Source organism: Perissodus microlepis, chromosome 3 (genome assembly GCF_051167445.1).
Source record: "Perissodus microlepis isolate ML-2025 ecotype Zambia chromosome 3, ASM5116744v1, whole genome shotgun sequence".
Lineage (NCBI taxonomy): Eukaryota > Metazoa > Chordata > Actinopteri > Cichliformes > Cichlidae > Perissodus > Perissodus microlepis.
This window is the reverse complement of record NC_140463.1, coordinates 41,918,719-41,945,609: the sequence shown is the minus strand read 5'-3', so window position 1 is coordinate 41,945,609 and position 26,891 is coordinate 41,918,719. Positions and strand designations below refer to the sequence as shown.

Below are 26,891 nucleotides of genomic sequence, written 5' to 3'. Positions count from 1 at the left end.
TCATTTGATTAACATTGAGTTGAAAACTATTTACTTTGCAATATATGGCATATTGGAATAAAATATTAGAGAGAATCCACCTCAAGAAAAGCTGATATTGTTTCAGTTTGTTTTTTAAACAAACTGAAGGTAATCCACATTCCAACTTAGTTGCAACTTAGTGTTTTGATGACACTGTATGGAAAATATTTATATGCAATGAAATTAGTCATCTTCAACCTCTTTTCTTTCCGCTGTCATACAACAATTAGAAGTTGTAAGATTTTTTTGTGCAAAATTATCATACATACTGTTGTACCTATTATTTGTTTTTAGTTTTTAATAAACTACATTTCTGAAATTTACTTTACCAGCAACTGAAGAGGGCAGGACTGCTACTTTCATCTTCATTAATCCCCATTTAAACCATCCGGTTGTGTGCACACTTGTGCTGCTGTGCATTCAACAGCACCCTCTAACGACTAACTCCCACAACTACCGCCAGAAAAGCATTGCGCATGCTCAGTAAGTGTTTGCTGCCAGCACTGCGAGGCATACAATTCACTGTTGAAACAATATTTAACTGTGCTTTTACGCTCAACGCTACTGACAGCAGCGTTTGTGAATGCAAGTTTAATGGAAGTTAATTTCATTGCTATTCTGTGACTGTTGCCTCGCGAGTTTGCATTGCTCTGGCTGTGTTGTGCATTTAATACAATTGCGTGCTAACAAATGCTTTCGCTCGCCAGCTTACTGGCTAAATAAACCTTCCGGACGTTCTGCCTGTTAAAGCATCGCGGCGTGCAGTACACTCCAGTGTCCAGGCTGGTAAATAGGGGTGTGTTTGCCCTGCTACAGCATTGGTTAGGCGCTTGTCAATGTCCAGTCACGTGGTGTCACACTGACGGCCATGTTTCCGAAACACAAACAACAAGAAGAGCAGCGACTGGGAGCCAGCAGACACATACTGATACGCAGAAGCGACCGTTGGTGGAGAGGGGAAAAAAATAATAAATAAAATACAGAGCACGACTTTCTGAAAGTACTATTCTGTCGAATGAATACGTTTACAGTGTTTAAAGAGACCAATGCATTCGATAAATTGGCTGTAGACACGCCGTGCAGACAAGCAGTCTGGTAGCTATAAACAGTGAAGGTAAGCCATGGTTCCTCTTTGCTGCCTGTCTTTTAGCTAGCTGGCTAACGGGAGCTAACATGCTAATAGCTTCTGCAGCTCGAACGGGTCGGTGTTATCTGTCATGAAAAAAAAACATTTTCACTGAGTTGTTTAAGAGCTAAAATTCTGTTGTTTCTGCTGTTGTTTCTTTTGTTTACAACGCATTAGTACCGACAGCGGAGTGGCACTGGTGGTCGTCCGCACATTAGCGGAGCAGGCCGGGGACTCAGATCCCAATACTCCGCCCCCTTTGCCGACATATCTGGTGTCATTTGAACCTACAAGCCAAGGCCTTTGCGATCAGTGCATACCTTGTGCTAAGTTACGAAGCAAGCTAGCTAGCAACTGCTCATATGCAACAGAAATATGATATCGAGGCCAGTGATGTTGTAACTAGGGCTTTATTGCACTTTGCCCACAAATCAGTTCGCTCTAATTGGCTTGAGAGGCGAGCAGGGTACGCGCTAGCGTAGCTCGCCACAACTGTCGGTAGCTAACGTCAACTCCGACTGTTCTGTTTAAATGTTAGCCACATTTAGCACCATCGGTTTAGTTAATTTAGTCAGAGTTGCAAGTTTGCTTGCACTTGTATCACTTTGAGCCACTGGTACCGCTCCCTTTCACTCAGAGTGAAATCTTTATCCCGCCACGTTTTGGAGTGCATGAGTTTTGCTAATATTCATACGCACAAGAAATCCCATATTCCGACCTTGCATTATTTATTTAATTATTTATTTATTATAATTTTTTAAGCAAAGTTGATACAGCGTATTAAACCAAGTAAAAACAATTTGTCTGTTGGACGGCGCATAAAAGTAAAGAAAAATTTGCCATATCTGCTAGTAGCTTAAAGAGCCATAAAGTGTCATTTTATTCGGTGAGGTTTTCTCTGTGAAATTATTTTCTTTCTGGATTTTCCTTAAGCCATAACTGATCTGGCCATTATAACTGGAGCCTGGTATTACAGGTGTTTTTATTGTGCTGCTTTTAAATTGACAATTGGTACACCTGCGAAGTACACCTGTTTAAAGTACAGTACTCATGTAAAAAAAAAAAAAAAAGTACTTTGTATTCTGATCAGGAGCCTTAACATGTCTGACAAACGGGGAACTGTGACTGGAATGGTTTGAATCCTGTTTTAAAGGGCATGTTTAAATTTTCTTGTTCACACATGACAGTTCATTAGGTCCTACTGTATTTTAAATTCATGTAGAAGCTGATATGCTTTTGGTTTACAAATGCATAAAATGGTCTTTTCCCCCAATAATTCAGAAGAGAAATTTAAATTAAGATTTTATATTTGCAGTATATTGGAATGTAAACTGGACCTGCTCAGTATCTTCCATTTGTCTTAAACATGTCTGTATTGCAGTGTTAATAGTTTAATGTGGACTGCTCTTAAATCTGCTTACTTGGTAATTATTAAATTCTCCTTTTTAAATTTTTCTGTATTTTCTGTCTTTAAAATCTTTACCAGTTGCAGTGATTATGCACTGAGTAGTTCCATCAATTTGTATTGCCTTCTAAAATGATAATGAATGTAATAACTAATGTAAATAAGGCAATCATATTTACTGGCAATGTAGCAGATTTCTTATAGGTACAAAAGTTCAATTAAGACCTCGATTTTCCTACTTTTTTTTTCTTTTCTTTTTTTTTTAAACCAAGAAAACAGGGATATGTGAGCAGTGGGGCTTTTTTTTTAAACTGAACTTTAGTAATACAATAGGAGGATGTACTGTGCAGTTGCTAGGAAATTGCATTCATTTGTAGGTTGAGTGGGTTAGCGGTCTTTAAACAGGTGAGCAGATTAATTAACTAGTTTTGGACATTTGCATTAAAATAACAAAGGCCAGCATCCTAGCTGCTAGGATTTCCTGGAGAGAGGTTTAGGTGAAAAGTTTAAAAAAAGTTTCTGTCTGTATTTGAGATGCTCTGATTAAAAGGGCAGCAACTACATTGTTAGTAGTGGTGTCCAGTTGAGCCTCAAAATTATATCTAAAGAAAATTTGCAGTAATTATATTTTACAGAAACAATACTGAATGTTGAAAAATGCAGTCAGCAGTAGGGCTGGGCGATATGGCCTAAAATTCATATCGCGATATAATTTGAAGCATGTGCGGTAACGATATATATCACGATATATTCTTTTCTTCTGTATAACTTTTTTTCCACACTATAAGGGACACTTAAAATCCTTTAATTTTCTCAAAAATCGAGAGTGTGCCTTATGTATGAATTCTGGTTGTGCTTACTGACCTCGAACCGATTTGGGCGTGCAGAAATCTGTTAAAAAATGTTTTAGTACAACTTTGGTAAGCCGCACTGCTTGATGGATTGTCAGAGCATTACGGCTGCCGTAGTGAGGAGCTTCGCGGAGTAATCTGGGTCCAAAACTCCGTCCCCTCCAGGTCCCAAAGTCAAACGAACACTAAGAGTTAAAAACGGTCTAAATTCTTTCATCTTTAATTAAATCATCAGTGTTGCTGCTTTGTCGGGTGTAACAATTAAGTTTAACATCCATGCATCCATGAAAACAGAATTTATTAAATTTAATGGAGTTACAAGTTAACAGGAAGTTAGCTCGCTAGTTTCCACCTAAACATTTCATACCATGTTCTGACTGAGAGATTTTTGAAACTAATTAAAACGTACAGCTCTGCTACCACTTCCAACATAAATAAAGACAGAAAACTAAACAGCAGTGGCGTTTGCAGGGTTACGGAAGTTGGACTACCTGGTATATAATGTTGTGCTACGTGATTGCTAGCGACACAGCTATGTTAGCATAACATTAGCACAGTGAAGCTGGAGGATAAACGCGAACTTTTTTTCCACTCGATAAAAGTTAACGTGAGAGATTCTGGTGGGCAGGGACAAATGCAATCGCATAGCAGGATGCTATACACAGGCCAAACTTCAGTCAGGAGAACAACTGAGAGTATTCATCCACAATACGAGGTTAGTTATTAATATACTGCAACAACGTGGGAATAGAACAGCTGCAAGAGAATTCAACATTAATGAATCAATGTTTTTCATGTAACTGCATCAGTAATTTCCTAATTTCCATCCACTTTGTTCTTCTTTTTCATAACAAGTGCAGCAAACCATGCTAGGTTGAGTCATTTGTAGCCTGGTTGTAGTTGGCGGTGTTTTTTTTTTTTTCTTCAAGTCATGAAAAGTTTGTTTCCACCTTTGGCAGGAGCAGTTTTCTTGCATATTTTTTTTAGCATAGTGCTTTGTTGGAGGTTGTTTAAGTAGCTCAGTCTTTAGTTAAATAGTCATTGGAGAATGACATGTGACTCTTGCTCTCAGACATGTCTGGGCCTTGTCTTGTTGTAGTGCACACTAGGGATTGTAAATGCATGCCTTACTATAGCAATGATATTGCACTGTGGCGGTTTTATAAGATGTGAAAATATTTTATACCAATATTATTGTGGAGGATGGCACAGCCCCAACTGTAAGAATAAGAAAACATACAGCTTCTCTGAACCAGTGTGTGTCATTGGCTAACATTATCAACAGAAGAGCTTCTTGGCTCTGTTGCAACAGGGTTCATCTAAAAAAAAAAAAGGAAAAACAAAAAAGGGAGAGGAAAAATTGGCTTCAAACCATCGTAACCAACATCATTTTATCTTCTTTTTTTTATTTATTTATCTATTTATTTTCACATAGATTGTCAGTTGTTGGGAATCTTTTGTTTCAGTTTAAATAAATCAAACTGTAATAAGCCTGAGTAAAGATTTCTTCTCTTCACGCTTTCCTCATGTGCAGTATTTACTACCAACATAACTAAGCGTGTAGCAAAACAGCGCATTAGAGGGCAGAGAAAGTAGCATCCGTGCAAATGCAAGATGACAAAGCTAATTTAAAACGAAACCGATTGAAACACCAATGTCTATTTTCTCTAGTTTGCTAGCACCATGTAGCCAATCTCTGTAAAGTGCGTAGGTAACTTTGCAAGTGTCGGTTATATCAGAATCAGAATACTTTATTGATCCCTGGGGGAAATTATTTGCAATTATTATTATATGCAATGATGGCCATTTAATGAAATGTTGTGAAAACTTGTGAACTTAATCTTTTTTGTTCAGCGTCTGTGGTGAGGGAATATTGAAGGAAAGTAGTCATCAAGATGGGAAGAAGCTGGAAAATATGGCTTGTGTTTAGTCATCAGTATGCAAACCTAAGTGGTGTTCATGTTAAAGGGGCAATATATGTATGTATGTGTATGTGAGCATTTGCTGCTGAAGTTTAGTTGCCTGGATATTGCTTTAGTTGCCATGACATTTTGAGGAACCATCCCCAGCCAGCTGCATGGTTTAGGAAGCATCTGGTTCACAACATGACTGAAATAGACTTGGTGTATTTCAGGATGGAAAATCTCCTGTGAGCAGCAGAAATGTTGGAGTATGACTGAGTGCTATACTAGAAATAGTTTTCATTTATTCAGTGAAGGAATACCACAGCACTTTCCCCTCAACTCAGAGTGCTGCAACACATTGATCAAATTGGGTATCTGTTGGTGAGTCCCAGGCACGCTGCGTAAATGGTATGTCGAGTCTTTGCGGAGAAAATCAAATTATGGTTCCTTCACTCACTTACAACAGAGGTGGACTGCCAAGCGGTGAAAAAGCATCTCAAGAGCAGCAGCTAATTTATAAAGTGTTTACTTCTTCCCATTTTTCTTTGAAATTTTATATTTCTCTCATTCTGTCTCTGTTTAACAGTATTTTGTTTTCTTTTTTTTCCAGTGGTGCAAAGGGAGGAGGTCAGGAAATAAAGGAGTTACCTAGAAGGTCTCCGTCAGTCCACATTTCAGTTGGAGCGAGAGAAAACAGCACAGAGGGAGTGAGAGAAAGGAGAAGAGGAGTGCGAGTCGCGTCTGCTCTTGGCAGCTGTTCCAGCAGCCTATTTCATTGTTTTTTCGGCTGTTATTTTGTTCCTGCATTACGTCTTTTGATCAATCAGTTCATATTTTTAACGTTAATGTGAGATATAACTGCTGTAAAAAAACAAAACAAAAAGGAAATTGCAAACAAAAAAAAGAAGATTACTAGCAAGAGTGTTTTATTTTGTTCCATTGTTAATTTCTAAGGTTCTTTTCGTTTCTTTTTTATGTTAACAACCTTTTTTGGCTGTGAGTAGCAGGAGCTTCCATTCTCCAAACTTATCATTGAAAGCCCTTCCTTAGTTAGGACCTGATAACCTGGTATTCCTCAAGCACCTGAAACTGGCAGCTATTCTCTTTGTGTGTTTGGGGAGCTCTGTGACCACAGCTTAAGCACCACTCAGCCTTCTAGTCACCTAAGCCTAACTAAAGCCAGCCAGCTCGAGCCTGGTCCAGCCCAGTCCAGCCTGCTCCGATTATCTGGACAGGGTAAGGAACCTTTTTCTTTTGTTAACCCTCCTTTTCAAAGTTGCATTTTATTCGTCACAAAAAAGAAAAAACACAAAGAAATCTGGATACTTTTTTTCCTCCTTAGATACTCAGTTCTGTGTGGACGTGAGGAATATGACTGCTGAGACTCTTAACTTCGGCCCAGAATGGTAATATTTGTATTTTATTTTATATTTTATTATTTATATATTTTCAATTTTTTTTATAAAGAAATGTTTCCCAGAGGAACCGAGTGCTTATTTTTTTTGTTTGTTTTATTTGTGGGGGGAAATTAAAAGCGGATGAGTTATCCTGAGTGCCATTCTGTTTTTACTTTTAAGGAAACTTTGGACATAATGAAATGTGCAGATTTAAGCAACCTCCAAATGACCTTCTTTGAATGTGGCCGTTAAATCGCAATGGCAATTTGCTTAACGTCCTGTGTCAATTGGACACGTTCCCCTGAAAATGACACTAGGAAAAGATCAGGGGTTAGTGAAGTGAGTTAGGTTATAAGCTGCTGTTCGATCAAATTCAGCTCAACCAAAACGGTTCAGAGTGTCCGTACCAAAAACCATGAAAACAAAGGCCCAAAATGGAAGAGATGACCTGAAATATTTAGATTTTTTTTAATGGTCTCTCATTAATGTAGAGCTGATGTCTTTTGGTTTATGAGTTTTTGTTGGACAAAATGAGTTGTGTGAAGGTGGCACCAGCATTACCTGAGAAAATCATCGTAAGAGTAAACCGGTATGAAAACGGCTGTTAGAGATGGTGTTAAGTAACCTTAGCTGTGCAGATGGCATAAGCAGCCTTCATTCTTCAGTTGGCTTCAGGGTGTTGACCTATCCTTTGTGTTTGGATTGGCAATGTGACCAAAAAATGAACCCTTAAATTGAAATATAAACATTTGTAATGTCATAACTTGGTTGGATCTTGAATATAGGCGGCCAAGTTACCACACAAGACAATATGTTGTAACAGGAGAGAGCATGCAGTTCGTTTAGTGTTAGCCAGAATGAATCATGCACGTCTAAACTGTAGTTCTCCCCTGAAGGCCTTATTTTCTGTTTGATCAAACTTCAGTTGGATAAAACTGACTTTGTTGTGGCTTTAGTCACCATGTTAGCAGGTAAGCTAATGGTTACCATTAGGTGAAATTACATGGTATACCCAAAGCACATCAGCTCCCTGGCTAAGCCTAGCTTTGCTACTCACTTTTCATAAGTGAAATGTTGTCTGAAGTCAGTTCTGTTGTCCTTCTCTGGAATGTGTGTTTGAGCTTTTGTGGACTCGGTACTACTCTTGGCTAGTGTTGCTCACTGTTGGCGCTGGGAGTAGAAAAGAGCGACACTAATGGTAGACACTTAAGAATCGAGCATAATATTCTCGGATTTTTACAATAAATTCTCGGTCAGTCTTCACACAGAAATCATTCCACAGGTTCTTAAAGGCAACAAATAGTACAGAGGAAGGTCTCAGTTTTAAATTCCGTTACAGTCTATTAACACATGGAAAAAAAAGACGTTGCTGAAGATGTTTAAACTTGATATGAAAGTGCTTTTAAAAATGAGTCTTGCTTGCAGGCGCCCCGCCGTGGTTAGTCATTTCAGTGGTAGCAAAGTGTCGGTTTTGTCACTGCTCTCTCCTGTCCATCTCTCTCTTTCCTTCTGCTGTTTCTGTAGCTCAGTGAATGTTTGTGCAGCGATTAATGGGGGGGCGTAGTCTGCAGTTTGGTAGCTCTCCATCTCTAACGGCCTGTGACTGCTGTGTGCATTCTTGGTGTAGTGCCAGTCTCACAGAATATTTCTGCCTTTACACATCTGCAGCTGCTTTGCTCTCAGTGGCTCACTTAGCTCACTTTCATCCTCGTACCCTTTTTAATATAGTTACAGAGCGGCCGGTTCATGTGCTCGCCACATACAGCTGCCTGACCAGCATGTTTACACGTCTTTAAAGGCCAGTTAACCTTACGAAATTATTTAGACCATTCGAGCTTTAGTTGGCAGCGCAGCCTGCAACTATGTTAGTCATTGTGGTCGAATTCAAAGTAAAATATTCGGCCATGCTTTTAGGTTGGTGTAGTTTCTCTTACTCCAATCTTTGTAAGACTCTCAAAGGATTATTCATGTAGAGATTTAAGTGTGTAGAGGATATTTGAATCCTTGTTAGGGAGAAAAGCTCATGTTTTGCTGCAGGTAAATGCAGGTGAAGTGGGTACATATGATGCACAAATATTTCTTAGTAACCCACCCACTGGCTCGCTTCCTGAGCGCTTCTCTTATTATGCATATTAGTTGCTGCTCCACTTATTTTTATCCTCTTTGATTTGCTACATGCTACCAACTGGGCTTTCATGAAGCTTCCCTTTACCTTTCTACCCCCCACACCCGCCTCTCCATCTCTGAGCTGCATATGGTTTTGATGTGGAGCTGAGAGTCACTGACACACTCTGTAGAGGCATGTGAAAGGAGCCATTGTTAAACAGCAGGCCTTGGAAGTTGGCCAGCTAGTAATAGCTTTTTAAAATGAAATCTTGAGATTGGAAAGCTAATATATCGTCAGCATTGAGCCAAGTGTGTTCAGGGGGAGCTGTGTGGGAGGAATTTGTTACAGAACATTTACTAAAAAATTTTTCCTGCTGCAAGATGGATGCTATTAGTTATTTTTCTTCAATTGAGATTAAAAGGAATTCTATCAAGGTTACGCAATTGCTCTGATTTTCGTGTATGTGTGTGCGTGCGTGCGTTCAGAGCCAACTGGGGAATTTGCACCAAGTTATTTATAAAGCTTGTTTTTTACATTACATGTCAGAGATTTTTATTAGCTTGGGAAAAAGTAGAGCAAATACACAGCTTTGAAAGCTTTAGCATGCAGTTGCAAAGCACCTATTTCTTGTACTCGACAGTCGCTTTAATTCCTGCTGTTGGAAGTACTTCATCCTATGTCTTTTACTCACAGGCTCCGTGCACTGTCCAGTGGGGGGAGTGTGACGTCTCCCCCTCCTTCCCCCGCCATGCCAAAGTACAAGCTGGCCGAGTACCGCTACGGCCGAGAGGAGATGTTAGCACTTTATGTCAAAGACAACAAGGTTGGTTAATAGTTTACTCAGTCATTCTCGATTTATTACAGTCTATACCAATGAGAAACACTGAATCCCATTCACATGGGGCAAAAATGATGTAAGCTTACAGTCACCTGTTGACACAAGGAGATGGATATCAGCTAAAGCAGTGGTCCCCAACCTTTTTTGCGCCACGGACCAGTTTATGCCCGAAAATATTTTCACGGACTGGCCTTTAAGGTGTCGCGGAAAACTACAACAAAATAAAACTAGTACCGCTACTGAAAAATAGAAGAGTTACTCTTAACACACGTGAAAAGACCCAGGAAAACCGGGTTAACGATAAAAACGATAACAAAATAACGCTGAAAACCGATAAAAGCCCTGAAAACCACACATTTCACACCTGAGCTTCAACTCTCGCGGCCCGGTACCAAACCGGTCTGAGGCCCGGGGGTTGGGGACCGCTGAGCTAAAGACATTAAACAAGTTATGAGATGCCAGGCTTGGAGTACATTGACAAAAACCCTGCCTTTAATATCTGTCTGTAAGCACAGAACACCAAACTGCAGTTCACCTCTGTTTGTGAGGGGCAGTCAATCAGAAGTAATTGTCTTAGAGAAGAAGAGAAGAGAGGATGGCCTTACAGGAAAACTGCTTCTTTCAGACAGAATAACCCAACGGGCTGAAACAAAGCCCACAAGGAAGAAAATAAGGCTTACTCTGAATTGCGACTCCTACGAAGCAGCATAAAATAGTGTAGAACTTGAATTCACCACAATAGGACCTCTCTAAAGTGCTGTATAAGTCTGTATCCTTAAACATATGAACATGTTTGAAGTCAGAGTTCAAGTTTTTAAGAGGTGGTTTTGTCCTCTTGTTGCTGCTACTGTTGCTTTTAGGTCCCAGAGGACATGCAGGATAAGGAGTTTGCTGCTATTCTGCAAGAAGAGCCCATGCAGCCACTGGCACTGGTGCCTCTCACTGAGGAGGAGCAGGTCTGCACCAGCCACACTCTCACAAACGCATATCTGCAAATGTTAAACTGTTTGAGCCCTATCTTGTGGTATCTCACCCTCATACAGATTCAGTTGACAGATGTGCCTGTGAGCTCACATTCCTCACATTCCTCTCTCTCCTTTTTTTTTTTTTTGGCTCGTTCATCTCACTCTGCAGAGGAACTTCTCCATGTCTGTGAACAGTGTGGCAGTGCTGAGGCTCATGGGAAAAGGAGTGGGTGGTGCGGCCCCAGCTGGAGTGGTCCGTGGTCGAGGAGCCACACGGGGTGGTCGAGGTAACGGCAGGGGAAAAAAGTTGGATGAGGGACACAAGCAATAAAGTATAGCCCCGATTGAGCCTGTTCGCAATCAGTTGTGCTGCAGAGTCCAACAACAACAACAGAAGGGCTGCTTAAAGCCCTCGGCTCAAACTACAATGGCTGCTGCCCAGCTAAAGTAAAACAGTTTAAGGCAACTACTAAAGTGTTTATTTCCTTCTTTCTTCCACCATCTTGGTGCAACACACTTCCTCTTGGCCTGTTTAAAATAGTCCTCCTTTTGTCCAGCCGCAGCCTAAAAGCACGGGGCTTACGCGCTTACCTTGTCAACACATGCCAATGTAAACACATGCACAGTTCAGCCCAGCAAAGGAAACCACAAAAGAAGAATGATGTTCGATGGTGTGTTGATGTGTGCACCTGCCTGCAGGATGAAGCTTGTTCTCTTTGTGTATAAACAGGCCGAGGCCGTGGTGAAGGTGGATTCTACCAAAGAAGTATTGAAGATGCCGAGGTGGGTTTCGGTCGCAGCGTCCGAGAGATTCACCGCAGCCAGAGCTGGGACGACCGGTAAGGATAAACTGCACACGGCACCTGCACTGTCCTTAAAATGTTGGTAAGGTCATGCAAATAATGACTCCAAGTGCTCTGTTGCACAACAGAAGCCTGTTTTATCATTACTCAGAGCAGCTGTCAAGCAGTGTAGCATAGTCTGTAATCCTTTCAGGTATTTTTTGTATTTCTTCCAGTTTTCCTTCCAAGATCTGGATAAGCTGTGCAAATGTATTGTCTCCAGTGTGAGGTGTTGGTTGCACACATTGCTCTTGGGTTAAAAACTGGCCCATGTTTTCTTCTGCTAACTGGTCTAATTTTCCCTTCATTTCCCTCCTTTTCTCAGGGGTGAGCGTCGATTTGAGAAGCCGCTGCGGCGGGAGGTGGGACGTCCTGGCTTTGAAGAAACTGGAGGTCCCGGGGGTCCGGGGAGGAAAGAGTACACAAGGGCTGACAGTGATAACTGGCGCACCCTACGGGAGGAGCAGGAGGAAGACGAAGGGGAGCCGGGCAGTAACTGGAGACTTGCTGGATCCCGTAGGGATGGTATGATAAACACAAACTTTTTTTTTTATTGTTATAAACTCTGCTTTGTTTATTCCTCTTTCTGCTGTCAACACAGGCTAAGACTTGGATCAAATTTGTTCCTTTAACATAAACCTTTTGCCCTAACTCATTAGTGTGGAAGCTACACTTTGGTATAGCCTCATTAAAATCACTAAGATGGAGCATCACTGAGATAACCGTTTGTATTACTCATCATTCCACTGTTAAATTACTGTGTTTTTAAACCTATGTTAACAATGTGTGTGGCAACTTTAGCTTAAAGGACATTGTACTGGCATCTAGTGGTTAGTGATGGGAAGACCGAGCAGCTGGGTTTAGGTTAAACTAAAGCTTCCTGAGTTTCTGCAGACTCAGCAGTCGGCTTCAATGAATCATGATCTTTCCAAACCAGATATCTTGAAAATGAAACTCCAGATTGAGTTTAATAAATTTCTGAGTGTAGCTCAGGGCAGTTTTGAAGCTAATAACTTTCCATTTGTTTACCAGATGGTGGTCCTCGCTCAGCGGGCTGGCGGGACCACAGTGGTCCAGGAGAAGGTCGGAGGAGGAAGTTTGATTTCGACTTCCGGGACTCTGACGGTCACGGTGGCGGGCGTCGGCGCGCAGGCAGCGATGGTCTAGAGGACGATAGGGACGGCCTGCCCGAGTGGTGTACAGATGAGGAGGATGGGGAGATGGGCACTTTTGACTCGTCTGGAGCGTTCATGCCTATGAAGGTACTCAGAATGATTTTTGTGTTACTGTTACGATATTGTTTTAATATTTATTTGTTGAGATTGCTTCACTTTTTTGGTCTGTATCTTGTATCAGAAGAGTGGCAAGGAGACAATCCTGGAGGAGTTTGAGTTTAAGGGGATTGAGGAAGAGGAAGAGGAGGGAGACAGCCTTGCTGATATGGAGAGGAACAGCGCTGAAGGAGACAAAGACAAGGGTGAGGCGAGATGTCTTTATTTGATCTTGTAGAAGACATTTACATGTTGTCTTCTATCTTGTACCTTCACTGATCATAGTCAATGGAGGATTCATTACTTTTTTTTCCTTCCTTTCTTCCACTCCTGGCCTCACAGAGATTAAAGAAGCCATCTTTGTTGTTGGAGATGGTGAGACAAAGCCAGCATCTCCTTCGTCTTCTCCAACAGCTCACTGTCCCCCTCCATCGCTGGAGTCCCAACCCAGCAGTGCTAGTCAAGTGGTGGATAATGCTCAGCTGAGCAACAGCCAGTCTGTGAAGGCCAGCAGCACGTCTGGTGAAGGTAGGTCATGTTCCACATACCTCTGTGTTAGTGTGCCAACAGAACAAAACGGCAATATTATCTTCTTCTTTTTTTTTTTTTATTTAATTTGTTTTAGGCAATTTCATTAATGTGTTAAACTCTTATAAGAAAAAAAAGAACATGTTCACTGTCTATATTAAATATACATGCTTCTGCATTTCAGTAATTACTAGACTGTTTAATTTTGTATAAATCCGGAAAATAAAGTTATTTAGGCAACTTTTTATTGTGCAATGATTTAAATTAAATTCTAAAGTGAGAGATCCTGAACCTTTGGTTTCATGACCTCAGCCCTTTCAGTCTCAGGTCGGCGTGTTTGAGCAAGGAAATTCAGCCATGTTGATATTTTGGTTTGATATAGAATATGTTTGCCTCAGTCATTTGATACTTTGTTTACTGAACCGGCTGTGGCTGCTGGATGTGACACAGAGCCAGTAGGCGGCTCTACCGCTCACATCAAACAACACCAAACGCTAAACTATAAATAGAAACACTAAAAATAGGGCCCATTGTTTTACTCGTTTCTTCTTTTTCTTTTCATGTGCGTATGTCAGATGCAGCTCCATTAGGGGGCTCCAAGGCCCAGCTGAGTCCCAGCGCCGCAGCCACCTCCTCCAGCCTGCCTCCTCCACCCCCCTCATCCGCTGCTCCTCTACTCCCGCCATCTGGAGGAGACGCTGAGGACGACGAAGGCATGAAACACCTGCAGCAGGTAGGAGCAGCAAGAGGAACATTTCAGACAAATTATGTAATCATGTCTAATCAAACTACATTTCACAGCCTTCAGGTGAGGGATGAAACTGGTGATTATTTTGCTGCTGAATATTCAAAACCAGTACTGCACTTTTCTTTTTTTTGTCTTTTGATAAAACTCACTGCTTTGAATAAAAACGCGATGGTTAGGGAAGAGGCTGCAAATATAGAGCAGTTCATTTGATGCTGATTGATGTGCCGGAAATTGAAAAGGACGTCTGCATGTCTATTCTGTGCTCTTCTATATATTGTTTATATTTTCACATATGTTACTTTAAACAAGCATCACTAACATAACCTTGTCTGACTAGATCTAAAACCTGTAGAGCTTTGTTTTAGCCGGTATCAGTGCATTCAAAGTTGTGAGTCTTAGCTGTACTGTTAGCATCGCCACCTTTTCATCCTACGGGTGAGCCTGCTACACCAACTCTGTCGACTACATAATGAATGTTTGTTTATATTTGTGTAGGAGGCAGAGAAGATGGTGGCATCACTGCAGGATACTTCTTTGGAGGAGGAGTGCTTCACCCAGGCTCTGCAGCAGCAGGAGAGCAGGAACACGGCAGCTGCTCTGCCGCTAACTCACGAAGCTGCCATGAAGTGGTTCTATAAGGACCCCCAGGGAGAGATCCAGGGTACTCCTATTCTCCTGATGATACTTTCTAAAAACATGAATACAAACTGTTAATTTCTTGAGGTGAGATGAAGCTAGTCCACCACCTAAGGTCAGTTTCTGCATTGCAAACTCTCCTCTGTCCTGCCCACCAACCAGGTCCATTCACCACGGTGGAGATGTGTGAGTGGTTTCAGGCTGGCTACTTCACCATGACCCTGCTGGTGAAGCGGGGCTGTGATGAAGGTTTCCAACCCCTGGGGGATGTCATCAAGATGTGGGGCCGCGTGCCCTTTGCCCCGGGTCCCTCCCCGCCGCCCCTGCTGGTGAGACAGCTACCACCAACGCAGCGCCCGCAGCCCAACCGGGGGCCCGCCGGGACTGTGAGTCAGAGCTCAGCCACCCGAGAGGATGGGGAGGGGAGGATGCAAATGAGAGGGCACATTTATAGACAGGTTATGGTGGCAGGAATTGTAATTTTAAATTCTCACCTCTTAATGTCACACAGTTGATTTAATGAATTTTCTATTGCATGGTGACTTGGATAAATGTGTGTAAATGTAGCTGAAATATTACCAGAAGCAAGTCTGTTCTAGATGCAGTAATTTGCTATTGTAATTTTGAGTCTGACTTTTCCTTTGTGTTGACATTATATCTTTCCCCTTCATCAGGGAAACCTGGACCAGGAGCGCCTGAAAAAGCAACAGGAGCTCGCAGCAGCAGCTCTTTATCAACAGCTCCAACAGCAGCAGCAGCTATTCCAGCTCATGAACAGGTGGGTGGAGGCTTCGCCCTAAATTTGTTGGAGTTCATTCCGGTCCTAGTTTGAACTTTGGAGGACATGCTGAGTTTCAAAGTAAACGTACACGTCGGGTGTTGCTTTATGTCCCAGGTGCAGTGAGCAGAGTATGATGCCTTCGATGAACAGATCGATGTCAGTGCCAGATACAGGGTCCATGTGGGACATGCATACCTCAGCTTCACAGCCGTCAGGTACAGTGTGGACTGCTGCTGTTTGTGCACACACAGGCAGGCACAGTTAAAATACACAAACTGTAGCTGCTGCCGCTAAAATGATCCTTCTTCATTTCCATGTAGGTGGTGAAGCCAGTCTTTGGGACATAACAATGAATCCTTCTACTCAGGGTCCAACTCTCGAACAGCTTCAGAAGGTGAGGGCTGTTGAATAGTAATATCAGACTGTGACTACTGTGAGTCCATTGAGTCATACCAGCGTCAGATCCAAATATTCATTCAGAATTACTGATGACGCATTTCCTTTAGCTCCAGCAGGAGAGGCGAGACGCTGAACTCAGGGCGAAGCGTGAGGAAGAGGAGCAGCGTAAGCGAAGGGAGGAGAAGAGAAGGCAACAGGAGGAGCAGAAAAGGAGGGAGGAGGAGGAGATCTTCAGACGCAAGCAGGTGGAGAAATTTTGCATTCATTTTATCCCATGTGTTGCCTTGGGGTTGTTAAATATGTTACTGGCTTTGTTCATTAAAGCAAAAATATTCCGTGCTGCGTTTTGATTTAGTTTTCATAATGTTTGATATTTTATTTGCTTTGCTGAGCGGCACTAAATGCTGTTTTCCTCTAAGAAACGAGAACCACGGCTATAGCCTGATCTGTCATATGTTCCCGCAGTGTCGTCAGCAGCAGGAACTGATCATGAAATTGCTGCAGCAGACCCCCCAGCAGCAAGGACCGGGGGCAGGCAGCTCTAGTTGGAGTGGGGCTTCCTCTTCTGGGCTTTCTAAGGCAGGAAAGCCCCAGGCTCTGGCTTTGCTGGAAATACAGCAGGAGACTGAGAGACTCCTGAAGCAGCAGCAGAGAGCCCAGCAGCAGAGAGACCGCGTGAGTTCGCCATTCAGGTCTACAGCAATGATAATGTTAGCATGTAGCAGGAATTTGCATGTTTAAAATAAACGTACATATTGTTGGTCATTTATGGAGCCTGATTTTTATCTGTTTGCAGCACTCTGGTTTGTCGATGGGGAGCTCCTCCATGGGAGGGCAGTGGGTGGATGGCGTCGGTATGTGGGGAGGGCCGGGTAGTCTGGAGAGTAAGAGCAGTAGTGGAGGGTCTTCGGGCAGCATGGGCATGTGGGACGAGGCTGTGAAGAACCAGACCGGCCTGCGTGGGAACAGCAACAACAACATGGGCCTTAAGAACAGCCGCAGCAGCCCATCACTCAGGTGAGCATGTCTGGGCAACTCAGCTGATGTGGATTGTTGGATTGCCCAGTTATAAAGGACTGCTTGCAGGAAAAAATGATTTTTTTTTAGTTGATGATAGTAATGATATAATTTGCCTGGGTGTCCTCCACAGTGATCAGTACATGATCCGTCGTAAGCGCACCGAGGAGGAGGAGAAGCTGCTGAAGCTGCTGCAGGGCATGAAGCCTCAGGACGGCTTTACCACCTGGTGTGAACAGATGCTGCACGCTCTCAACACCTCTGCCAACAACTCCTCCTCCTCTGTGGATGGTAGGCTGTTCAACTTTATCACATTTAGCAATCTAAAGGGTGTTTAGAGTTTACCCTCAGCTTACAGACATCAATAGCTGATGTCTGTGTAAATTACAGCAACAATTCTGTGTTACTAATCATTCACGCTGTGTGTTTATCAAGTTGCCACAATTGTGGCATACCTGAAGGAGGTGGAGTCTCCCTATGCAGTGCTGGATTTCATCCGGTCCTACCTAGGGGACACAGTGGAAGCCAAAGAGTTCGCCAAACAGTTTCTGGAGCGACGTGCCAAACAGAAAGCCAACCAACAGAGACAGCAGCAACAGGTAGGCCTGAGTGCAAGAGCATCAGTCCAAAATGTCACCTGCTCGGTAAACGACATCAGTGTAATTTAAAGAAAAGAAAAACATTGCTGAAATGTTCTCTTTATAGAACACAGAAAGCCTGCCCATTAAAGCCTCCTTTAATCTATAGTATGACGAGTGGCTAATTGTTCATTTTTATTGTGAATAGACACAGACTGTGTTCAGTAGTTTGCATTTTCTCAGGTGGGAATCGATGGCACATTCTAGTCTGTACAAGTGTTTGATGTAGTGTTCAATTTGTGTAAGTTAGCTTGGAAACCTAGGGGATTCATAGGCTGTATAAAATATATGGTTGGAGCCGCTGTGACATTTTATTTTTTTGTTTATTTGACCAACACTGAGTTGTTTTTCAGTGCCAGCTTGAGACACTTAAACCTCACTGCCATCATTCACAATCAAGAACAGAAAAACTGCCTGAAACTGAATGTTTAGAGCAGTCTGAAGTCGAAGCTCAGGGATTACTTGTATATACTTGTGTGTGTGTGTGTTTAAGGTATGTGCTAATTAAAAATAAAGACAAGATGATAGTTTATTGAATTTAAATGAAATCTGCAGATTGTTTCGGTTTATTAAGCTTATTAAACTCAGCCGTCTGCTCCTTGTTATCTAACATATAACGGGACACTGGAGTATATTCTCGAGCATCTCACACTTCTCATAATCAGCTGTCTGCCTGACGTTTATTCAGCTGTGTAAAAACTATAACTTTAATCTCAGCCAAACAGATTTCCTCAGGAACAAATAAAATACAAAAAAAAGCCAAATAATAACATTTTTAAGTTTTTTTTAACTGACTTATATCATGTTTAACCTGAGTAGCGAAAGACGGCGGTGGGTTTGAAAACAATTTGCCGGGAGTCCGGTGTTCTCACGGCTCTAGTGAGCCTTGCCCCCGGCTAGCTATCGAGCTAGTGGGTAACAGACGTCTCCGAAAACGTCGGCGCGCTTTTGAAAATATGTGGTGTCTTGATAAACTGAGCAGATATTTGAGGTTTACACAGCTACATTCTCCCCTGAAAATATGTTAAACGTTTATTTTGTGACCCAGAAAGATTAATAAGAGTAATATTAAAACTAACTAGCTGCCGCCATTGTTGGAAACTGAGCTGGGCCGCGCTATGAATTCTGGGACACAGCTTCTTCTTCGGGGTTTAACGACAGCTGGCATCCTTGTACATGCAGTGCTGCCATCTTCTGTTTCAGTCTGTTATTACACTCTTAAATCCTACTACTCATTCCTGCGTCTTTTGGGATCTTACAAAGCTTCAAACGACGCGTCGACTATTAAATCAGTCGTCTGCGATTTTGATAGGCGACATAATATATAAAAGCATGATGCGTCCTCTTTAAGACATTATGGACGTGGTTTCACACACAAACCTTCTGTGGTTAGCTGGATTGAAATTGTAGGAAGTGAATATTTTGAATAAAGGTCAGGCTTTGCACATATGTGTTTAAAAGTATTATTAACAGGCTGAGAGTGGCTTTAATTCCTCCTCTTCTCTTTGTGTCCTAGTTATCAAAGGAAGTGGCTGGATTGAACATGAACTTCCCTCTGCAGGTAAATGCAGACATGCCTCTAAGCCATACACGCAGAATTGTTATTAACACAGCATCAATGAGTGCTCCCCTTTACTACAACTATAACTTTACTACAGCATTAAAGACTTTTTATAGACAGTGAAAACTTTAATTTCTTTATGAGGAGTCTCCTGGATTGAAACTCGAAAAGAAAACGGAAACATCAAAGGGTCACCAACCTGGCACTGTTACGATCTTGATCATTTTTACTTTGTGTTTTTTAGGATTCAATGCGAGGTATGAATCCCAACACTCTGCAGTCCATGTTTCAGGCCAACCACATGGGCAAGGCTGGTCTCTATGATAACCAGGGAGGAAAGATGAAGAAGAAACAGCCCATGATGCTGCACTCTGACCCCAGCATCTTAGGTACGCGACCTCAAGAGCTTTTAAGGTTTTTCCTTTGAACTTCTTCACCACGTACATGGACAGCTTTACCAAAAAGTTTTTTTCTTAGGTTTTAATTTTGTTTAGTTTTCTTCTGTCCATTTTTTTTTTTGTTTCACTAGGTTTCTAGAGTGTATTTAGTACTGTTGGTGTTAGTTATAGTTCCCAGTATATGTTCATATTGTCAGTTTTTTTTTTTTTTTTTTACACAGCTTAGTTTGAGTTAGTTTTCGATCCTTTTCATAGCCATCATTTTTATTCACACCCACCTTTAGCTTTTAGTTCAGAGCCCAGATCAAGTACATGAGTTATTCACTAGAGGAAATGCTTAGCATGGAAACGCAAAGTGGAAAATGTAGTCATTTGTGCAGTAGGATTATGTGTGAAGTGAAACCAGGTTGTTTCCACTGTATAACACTGATCTGCTTAAATGACCTACCGAGAGTAGAGATGCAATAATAAATCAGCTAGCTACCAATGCTCCGTCTCAGGGAGCGTTCAGAGTCCAACTTGTTGATATGTAAAACAGTATAAACACAGCTTATTCACTCTTCTCTGACACAGTGTAATTTGCAGTGGGCCCTTCCTTATAATGCTAACACTGTAGCTGTTTATTTGCTTTCCGAAAACCTTTTCAGACAAAATCTGAATCAGCAAAGAAACCAAAAAGAAGCCAAGACCTCTTCTTATGATATCGTTTTCTTTATTCCCTCTTGTCAGTGTCTAAGCCAGCCTTTAACCCCTTATGCCATCCTTCTCTAATCTTGGTGTACTCTCTCCCCTCTCTTCTCTGTGCCCTCTCCTACCTGCAGGGTACTCATTCCACAACACGGGCGAGTGTATGAGCCTGAATGAGATGGAGATGGTGGAGGATTACTGATGTGACGCAGCGCAGCAGCAATAGCTACCTGAGGCCTTCTGTCTTTTAATCAGACAAACCTGATGACGAATGTGCACTGCTGGGGGAACCGAACTGGGGGTTGTGGGGTACAAAGGGGGGCAAGCATGGTGGTGAGGGGGAGGTGTGGAGTGGAGGCGCCCAGTTCTGCGCCTCCCACTCGTTCTTTCCCTCTGGATAGAAAAAATAAAAAGGGCTCCCTGCTGCACCAGTTGATCACTAGAGCAGGGGAGAGGGGGGGTGAGGCACGGTGAGGTTAAAAGGATGATGGGTATCCTCTGGCACTCAAAAGATTAAGCACCTTATACTGAACTAATGCACTTTATTGAGATGGGATTTGAATAGTTTTTCTTTTTGTTCGTGTGTGTGTATGCGTGCGTGTTCAGAATCAGTGCGCATACGGTGTGTGTACATGCACATTATCGGCGTGTGCAGCAGAACTGGAAGGCGGCGGTGAAAACAGCGAGCAGGGCCGAGCGGGCGGGACGTTAGGTTTTCAAATTCAGGGGGACCTTTAGTTGAAACCTTATCAGAGAGCAAATCCTTTCTCAAAAGACAAACACTGTTGATATTTCTCTTGTTTAGCTTTTTTTTTTTTCTTTTTTTTTTTTGGTTCTGTTTTTTACGTTTATATAAAAAAGTAAAGCTATTGAAAAATGGATTATAAAAAAACTTGAAGATTTGCACTTGCCTAAAAAAACGAAATAAGAAAAACGACAAAAAAAAGAAAACAAATGGGGTTAGTTAGAAGTGAATATTTTTGTGAATGTGTATGAGCGACTGGGAGTGGCTGATGTGTGGCGGCTGAGTTGTGTCAGTAATATACAGTCTGCACAAGTTTTGTCTTTTGTTGCTTACCAAGATGTATGAAACATAAGAGGCCATTTTTGTCTTTTCTGTTTGGATAGTCATTTTGTATTCATGTTTAGAGTGTGTGTGAGTGTGTATGTGGTCCTTTCCAGACAAGGACGTGTGTGTTTTATGGGTGTGACTGAATGCTCGTGTGTGTGTGTATGAGAGAGAGAGAGAGAGGGCAATTGCACAACACATCCTTTCTCTCACCAGCTCTTCATCCCCTGATAGAAAACCAGAAATGGATATATTTGTAAATGTTAGCTTTGCTCTCATCACATGACGACCACCACTAGTTTATTTCCCTGAGCTTCTCCCCATGGGGAGCCGTCTCTAGACCTGGAAGGGACTAAGCAGACGTGGCGAATCATGAGGGACATTACTGTGTGCGCATGCGAGTGAGATTTTCAGTGTGCGTGTTTAGAGTACATGTTCATTTACTGTTCATAGAAATGAGTTAAAACTACAGGTACTCATTTTTCTTGTTGTTGTTGTTTTCTTGTATGTGTATGAATGCACATTTGTGCCTAAGAACTTGGATAGGGTGCATGGCCATCGAGACATTAACTCTTTTTTGAGAGCGAGTGTGGTGCGTGTCAGTGCTCAGCACAGTGTATGTAAAGTATGTACGTTTCTATGGTAAATATTTCTAGTTGAGTCTAGGGGTGATCCATCGGAAGGCTTAGTCCAGCGTGTTTTTCCTGGGGGTGTGATCACGTTGCCTTTTGTCAGCTCTCGAACTTGTGAATGAAAGGTGTCGAGTTTCTGACTCTGAAATACAAAAAACCACAAAAAAACAATTAAAAAATACAGCATCTTAATGTGCGAGTGCACAGAGCGGTGCATGAAATGTTAGCATATTGTGTTACATATTCGTTGTTGCAATTTGATAATGACGAGTTTTCTTTTTTAAATGAAAAATATATATAAATATATACATTATATACAAAGTTTAAAAAGTATTTGGACTAAGATGAGCACTTGGGGCTGCTATTTTTGTTGTGTGTTTTTAATTTTCTTTTCCTTTTTTTTTTTTTTTTTTTTCATTTTTTGCCATGTGAAGTGTGTATTATTTTTCTTTTCTTAAGAAAATATTGAATGTATTCCAAAAAAAAAAAATGACAAGAAACCCGTGCTGATACAAGATTTTGTTTTTGTTCCTCAGAAGATTTCAAAAATGGAAACAAAACCGAAAAAAGCTTCAAAGAGTTGAGCGGGGTCTTTTTTTTTTTTTCTTTTTTTTCATTTACACAGTGGAGGAGAGAGACAAACTCGAGATGGATACAGTTGAACACACTGCCTCTACAATCCTGGTCGTACAAATGGTGACTAAAGAAAGGACTCTTTCTATTCCATACTGGAGCTTTGGTTGTTTACAAGCCACATGGATATCTGTGGGTGCAGTTTTATTCTTTTATCTTTGTTTTGTTCCCACATGAGACGGGTGGGGTTTGCAAGTGCGCTTCTGCCATAAGGACATTGAGTGGTGTGGTGGTGTTTTTGTTTATTTTGGTTCGTTGTTTTTGAGGAAGAGTGGCAGGCATCACAACAACATGGACAGGATCCTCTAACTAGATCTGTGTCGTGGGTCCTGAGACTTGATCAGCCGTGGAGCGGAGGTAGAAGAATCAAGGATGGGGCTGTGTTTTGTGGAGAACCGAGTGCAGGGCTGCAAACCCTGGAGGGGGAACTTGAGAGGACGGTATGAGCGCATCCGCTCGGTGCTCTCGTCTTCACCTCGGCCCTCGAAAGCACTCGCACCCTGCCCTCACCGACTCACCTATGCACTTTTGTTCATTCAAGCTGTGAGGTACAATTTTGGGGATGGGAGCACAATTACAACAGGAGGATTGCTACGACTTTGACAAAGTCACTGAAAAAGAAATTCCCAAACTGAAATAAGAGACTCGAGAAGCTCGTCTTCTCCCACCTCCTGTACATAACCATATTTTTGTATTACCTTTCAGAGTAGAAAGAAAAAAATGCAAAATGGATGAAGGAAAATTCATTGATTATATGGAGTGAATGTTCTTCAAGAAAACCAATCTTTTTTTTTTTTTTAAATCTAGTTTGAGATGGGACTCGCTGAGAGTTTAGTTTGCCAGTAGCCCTGAAGTAATCGGGGAAGGAACGTAAAACCACATGGACTGAGGTGGTGGCCATGCTGCAGTGGCTCCAAGACTGACTGATAGCTACTTATCAAAATGGATGTTGCAGTGGCTACAAAGAGCCCACCAAGAGTGTTTGATCAACACGCACAGTAAAGAGATGGACACTGATGACAGCCTCAAGAGCTGCAGAGTGACTACCGGAGGACAAGTGCTTGGCATTGGTAAGATGTTCTTCCAGGATTTTAATTGTTTTTATCCTTTTTGTTTTTGTTTAATGCTTTTCTACAGTGTTAATTTTCACAGTAAATTTAGTCTATTGACTAAAACTTTTAATTTTAGTCATAATTTAGTTGACTAAATATAGTAAATCTAAAATCGATTTGACCAAAATCTAGAATTTGTCGTGTTTTTACTGGTGAGCGGCGCTCCACGCGTTTTGTAAAACCTCTTATTTTCCTTGACGTGTGAACTATGCACATGTGTCTTCTCTTCCTCTCAAGCCTCAAAATTGTTGCTTTTTCATAAGAAACAAGGATGGGAGTTGTGTCGTTTCCCGCCACCTCAAAAAAAAAAGAAAACTTACTGTTTGAGCAATGAGGGCAGATCAAATTTGTGCGTCTAACCTCACTGCACGAGGAGATTACTTAATTTAATGAATTGATTCTGATTGGATCTAGTCTCTCCAGAATCTCTTCATCTTGTTATTTGCTGATGGAAGTGTCCATACATTTCCATTTAGTTGTCTTGTTTCCGTCAGCAGGAAAAAGGTTGCTGACAAACTATGACAAAAATTATTGGTCAATGAAGCTTTCGTAAAGTTACAAGTTGCTTTCCGCACCTTCATGGATTTGTGAAATTAATTGATAATTAACTATGGCAAATTTAAAATTGTAGTAGATGATCATTGTAAGGCTGTAATAAAACTAGATGTAGCGGCCAGAATAAAAAGTGAAGCCAGTGTAGCGTTGCCGTAACTCGCATTCTCTCTAACGTCCAGCAGAGGGCGTTTGGAAGGCTACAAGAAAACTAAGCTTTAGTGTGACCTTATTTAAAGTCCTTCCTGGTGAAAGACTTTGTGGTCTTGTGGGCATTTCAAGTCTTGCTGAAACTTTGTTCATTTAACAAATTTTGGTGCCGGTTACCATGAAAAAGTGGGGTAGCCTGTGAGTCTGCATTATGCCCTGGTGTCTCAATAAGCGCTGACCCTTGTTCATCACAAAAACACCACAGTGGAAATATTCAGCTCAAGGCTTCACAACAGAACTTTTAACAGTTGCCACTTCCATCATTTATATACAGTCCTGTCCTCTGTTAATGCCTGTGTCCAAGTTTTGCTGATTATGTCTTGCACTCTTTCTATGTGTTTTCACAGGAGTCTGGCTGTGCTTTATTTGCTGCCCTCTGCAAGGAGGATCTTATCTACAGCCAACCCATGAACCAGTGAACCCTAAACCTGTCCTTTTGAACTTAGACCCTAAGAAACTTTTTTTGACCTCAGTGTGGGCAGGCCAATGGCATTATACGTTGGACAGATGAAGTTGCAGGTTTATCAACTCTTCATCCCCTTTTTGCTGGAGGTGTTCGGTTAAGGATTTAATCCCACACTCCATCTAAGAAGAGGATACAAAGGCTTGCGTTGCCCAGAAGTTCATCATCCACCTCAGCCGGAAAACTCTCGGATGGTGGTCTTAAAGGTCTTCTAGCCATTGGGACCGACGAGCCGCTCTCCTGCCCAGATGTCAGAGACAGTGTGCTGGGATGAGTTTTGGTGGACGTGGCCGGATTACATCTCAGCCATCGCAAAAGGCTGCTGCTGTGGAACTGGATGAACTGAAAGAATTGTACAAGGAAAAAAAGGACTTTTGAAAACAAAACACAAAACTATCATATGTCACATAAATTCTCAAGTCCAAAGGAGCAGGCAGACACACTACATGCACACACTCAGCTAAAGTTACATTGGCTCTCCTCTGGAACAATGTCTACACACACATGCACACACACACACACCAGAGATACACAATATCAAACGACACAAAGACACACAAGCATCAACGCCCAGCAGCATAAACGCTGAGCTTTGTAAATAATGTAAAAGTTAGTGTTTTTGAGTTTTCTCCATAATGGCTTTTGCTTTATTTCTTTGTTCAACATGCCTTAAATTTGTATAGTTCAGTCTGAAATGGCTTAATGAAAACGTTCTCAGTTTAAGTTGGAAACCACCTCGTTAACTGTACTCTAAAGAACGTTTTAACAAGACGTCTGTTCGCTGACAGACTTGTCCTGTATAAAAGTGTAAATGTGATCTACTTTAAAGATACTAGTTAACTAAAGAATAGAGCAATGAGGGCTTTTTGGTTGATCTAATTTTACTGGTGGTTGGATTTTTGTTGCCCCCTTTTTTTTTTTCATTTTGATTCAAATAAAGTGTGGATTCGTTGAGATTTCCTATTTAGATTACTGCTGAAGGTGCAGGCTTGACAAAGGGCTGAAGTCTGTGCTGCCTGGAGCTGGGCTTACTGGGTAATATGCAGAGGTTCATCTCAGAGCACGTGCTTGTTGCTGTGTCGTATCCGTTGTTGGATACAGTCCTCGGCAAAACTGAACCAGAGTGGCAGGTCGTCCTCAAATTGATTTGTTTTCTTTACACTCCAGGGGAATAAAGTGTTTTAGGAGTTGGATCTTTTTACAGTTTTGACATAGTGATTCACACTTGTCTTATAGGAGTGCTTGTAAGAACAGGCATGCATGATGGTTGGTAGTATTTGTGGGGTTTGACACTAAAATCTGTGTATCTAATAGTGCTGTTGACCATCAGTGATGGCACTGAATCGATACGCAAGCGACCAGGCTGTGGTGTGTCTGAAATCTGAAAGGTCTTCTTGGACCACGTCTTTACTCTGTATGTCTCCATTAAATTTAAGAGATTCGTGTTTTTAGTCATTCTATAGTTTGTTTGTTTTTTCCTTCTTTATAACCAAACGTATGCAGTTTTTTATCCAAATGGAAACTGATGTTTATTGAATACCGTCAGTTTAGACTTGTTAAAAGTTTCTGGTCAACTGTGGGTGTGGTGTGCAGTTTTCTTCTATAGGTAAGTGAAATAGCCACAGTTGGCATTGGTATGTCATAACTGTTGAATTGATATTGAATTATTACTTTAAATGTTATCACATTTTTTAAAAAGCTGATACTGTGATGGATGAATCATCAGTCTATTTTACTGCACTACAAAAGCTTTTATGATCAGAGAAACCACAGTATTGTGTCTAAAGACCCTGGTTGATGAGCAGCTTGACCTGCCTGCTTCAGGATAGAAGGTATAGATGGAAAGATTACCTGGTTCAGTTTTGCTGGTTACTGTAACACCGACTGTAATGATAGACTCATGGTTATACCCCAGTCAGCCCAGCTCCTTCACTTAATACGTCGTTGAATGTTGTTAAAATAACAGCATACATGTAATGAAAATGTTTTGGAAAAGAACAACTGAAAAGAAGTGTAAATAGTTTGGCATTTGTTTGAAGAACAAAATAAATACTAAATAAATAGCATTTAGCTGTGACCGACTCTGTGTGTGTTCTTTGG

At 41.6% G+C, this 26,891-nt stretch overlaps 1 protein-coding gene across 2 annotated transcripts; it reads left to right on the top strand.

Moving 5' to 3' along the window:
• The first annotated feature begins 864 nt into the window (after positions 1-864).
• Positions 865-26,868, top strand: gigyf1a (GRB10 interacting GYF protein 1a). Of its 2 annotated transcripts, none has more exons than XM_084924508.1 (26): positions 865-1,135; positions 5,918-6,543; positions 6,650-6,713; positions 9,505-9,634; positions 10,510-10,605; positions 10,784-10,901; positions 11,345-11,453; positions 11,782-11,981; positions 12,489-12,718; positions 12,813-12,933; positions 13,070-13,255; positions 13,831-13,988; positions 14,499-14,664; positions 14,802-15,025; positions 15,314-15,417; positions 15,541-15,635; positions 15,741-15,814; positions 15,927-16,064; positions 16,285-16,494; positions 16,616-16,836; positions 16,970-17,127; positions 17,272-17,435; positions 18,991-19,035; positions 19,280-19,424; positions 20,255-23,524; positions 24,676-26,868. In XM_084924508.1, the coding sequence occupies exons 3-25, from the start codon at positions 6,679-6,681 to the stop codon at positions 20,320-20,322; spliced, it is 3,195 nt and encodes a 1,064-aa protein (XP_084780634.1). In that variant the 5' UTR covers positions 865-1,135; positions 5,918-6,543; positions 6,650-6,678; the 3' UTR covers positions 20,323-23,524; positions 24,676-26,868. The 2 variants fall into 2 exon arrangements, with proteins under 2 accessions (XP_084780634.1, XP_084780633.1); XM_084924507.1 differs by having other exon boundaries at positions 866-1,135; positions 15,535-15,635.
• Positions 26,869-26,891: the final 23 nt, after the last annotated feature.

Excerpts from the sequence above, each read along its gene's own strand:
- gigyf1a (XM_084924507.1), top strand. The coding sequence starts at position 6,679 with ATGACTGCTGAGACTCTTAACTTCGGCCCAGAATG. Across the intron at positions 13,989-14,498 it reads GCATGAAACACCTGCAGCAG|GAGGCAGAGAAGATGGTGGC; the intron begins GTAGGAGCAGCA and ends ATATTTGTGTAG. Across the intron at positions 15,815-15,926 it reads CTCTCGAACAGCTTCAGAAG|CTCCAGCAGGAGAGGCGAGA; the intron begins GTGAGGGCTGTT and ends CATTTCCTTTAG.